At 39.5% G+C, this 1,792-nt stretch overlaps 1 protein-coding gene across 2 annotated transcripts in view; it reads right to left on the bottom strand.

Moving 5' to 3' along the window:
* LOC135385775 (E3 ubiquitin-protein ligase CBL-B-like) overlaps positions 1 to 1,613 on the bottom strand; it is a 41,612-nt gene extending 39,999 nt beyond the window's left edge. For both annotated transcript variants that reach the window (XM_064615289.1, XM_064615288.1), the window contains exon 1: positions 1,049 to 1,613. In XM_064615289.1, coding sequence (XP_064471359.1) covers positions 1,049 to 1,596 — 548 coding nt within the window. In that variant the 5' untranslated portion in view covers positions 1,597 to 1,613. The remainder of the gene's footprint in view (positions 1 to 1,048) is intronic.
* Between the last annotated feature and the right edge of the window lie 179 nt (positions 1,614 to 1,792).

The following is a 1,792-nucleotide window of genomic DNA, read 5'->3' on the forward strand; positions in this document are numbered from 1 at the left end:
TGTTCATGCCTAGCTGGAAATGTTTTTTGCTGACGACAACAGTGAAACAGACGACGATTCTGTTGTTGGCTTTGGAAGCTGTTCCAAGTTAGTAGGTAATTGCTTGCACCTCTTACTAGAGTTCAACAAATACATTAGGACAGTGGTGAGCACGTAGTTTTCTGAGTGGGTAAATAAAAAATGGTGGCTCAAAAATCAGACTCATACTTGTTACTTCATAACACAAAATGAATAATTCCAGGTTGCTAACATGCAGAAAAGTTGTGTTTCTGTTGGACTTGACCATCACAGAGTACCTAAACAGTGCTGTAAGTGCAAAAATTGCTGTGAGGTTTTTCTCCAAAAGGGGGCAAATTACATTTATAAATTTTGCTTGCTTCTTGTGCTCTCTGAAGTGGTAAATTAGTAGTGATGTATACATGAAGATGTTTGTCACACAATTCCCATTTGTGTCACACAAGGAATATTGGCTACAATATTTGTACCAAATGACCAAATATTAACTAGCAGTTTTGTTTTACAACTGCCATTCGACTTTTAACCCCACAGGTTTAATTAAACCCTTATGTCATAGCATGTGTAAAAAAGAAGAAGAAAACATCAAATGATGACCCTTAGATTCAATGTGTCAAAGCGGCAATCAATATTAAAGTAATCCCACTAACGGATTGCGAGTTAGTCATTTCCGCTTTTGCCACGGCTCAGTGGAACATATTTCTAATTGCCAAAAATGGTATGTATGTACGTCATGGTTCGACGTGTACCGAGAAATAAGTCGCTCAGTGAAAGATTATGTCGTTCAGCGCGAAAGCGTCTCCTAATCGGATTCCAGAAGCGGATGGAGCAAAATGAAAAAGTATGAAAGGCTTCCGCGTGATAGGCCGATGTGTTGCGGAACAGCTACTGCTACTTTAATGTTTACTTTTCTCGCGACAGTACTTTTATAGCGCACACTGAAAACACTCCCAGAGAGATCATGTTCAGCTTGATCTCTCCTGGAATACACAGAAGGAAAACGTTTTGGTCAACTCAGCTTCTTGAAACTTACCGATCTCCAAAGGAGTCCTTCCAAAACTCCGAGGCGTCACTTTTCGTTATCCTGAAGGTATCACCACAAAATGTGCCACTGGGATATATGGCTTTGAGTTCTGACAGCATGTGACTGAATACTAGGCTCAACTTTGTCAAGTTCCTTCTGAAATGTGACGCTTCGTCAAACATCTTCTCTTTTCCCTCCTTGAACAGTTTGATCGCTTGTTTACACTTTCTGTTCAGATTTTCGATGAACACTCGAAAGTACTCGTTCTCATTGAGAACGTGCATTCTGTCCTCGTGTTTACTATAAATCACTCTCAGATGCTGGTATGTATCCGGCAGGATGTCCAAAATGAACGGCGGGCTATTTTTCAAGTTCATTCGCGAGTGCTGGCACAATTTGACCACCTTGTCCATCATCTTCCAAGTTTTTTCTATAGTCCGTCTGTCGATCACAAACCTTGGTGGAGCCATAGCTTCTGAAAAAGCACCATGTATTCGACTAAATAGTGAAGAAATGTTCATTGCTTGAGAATTTTTAGACCTAGTATTCACCGCCATCTTTCATTGCTTGGCTATTCACCTAACTACGCTACTACCAATACGTTGCATAAGAAAACGTGATTTCAACAAGTGTTCCGTTGAAGTCGAATTATAAGCAGGTAACTATATTTTATTTGGTAAAATTTTCGTCAATTTTTTTACACAAATTAGTACTGACAAAGCTTTGACTGCGTAGTTTTAAGAATGAAAGTTG

The sequence above is a fragment of the Ornithodoros turicata genome, chromosome 2 (assembly GCF_037126465.1).
Source record: "Ornithodoros turicata isolate Travis chromosome 2, ASM3712646v1, whole genome shotgun sequence".
Classification (NCBI taxonomy): Eukaryota; Metazoa; Arthropoda; class Arachnida; order Ixodida; family Argasidae; genus Ornithodoros; species Ornithodoros turicata.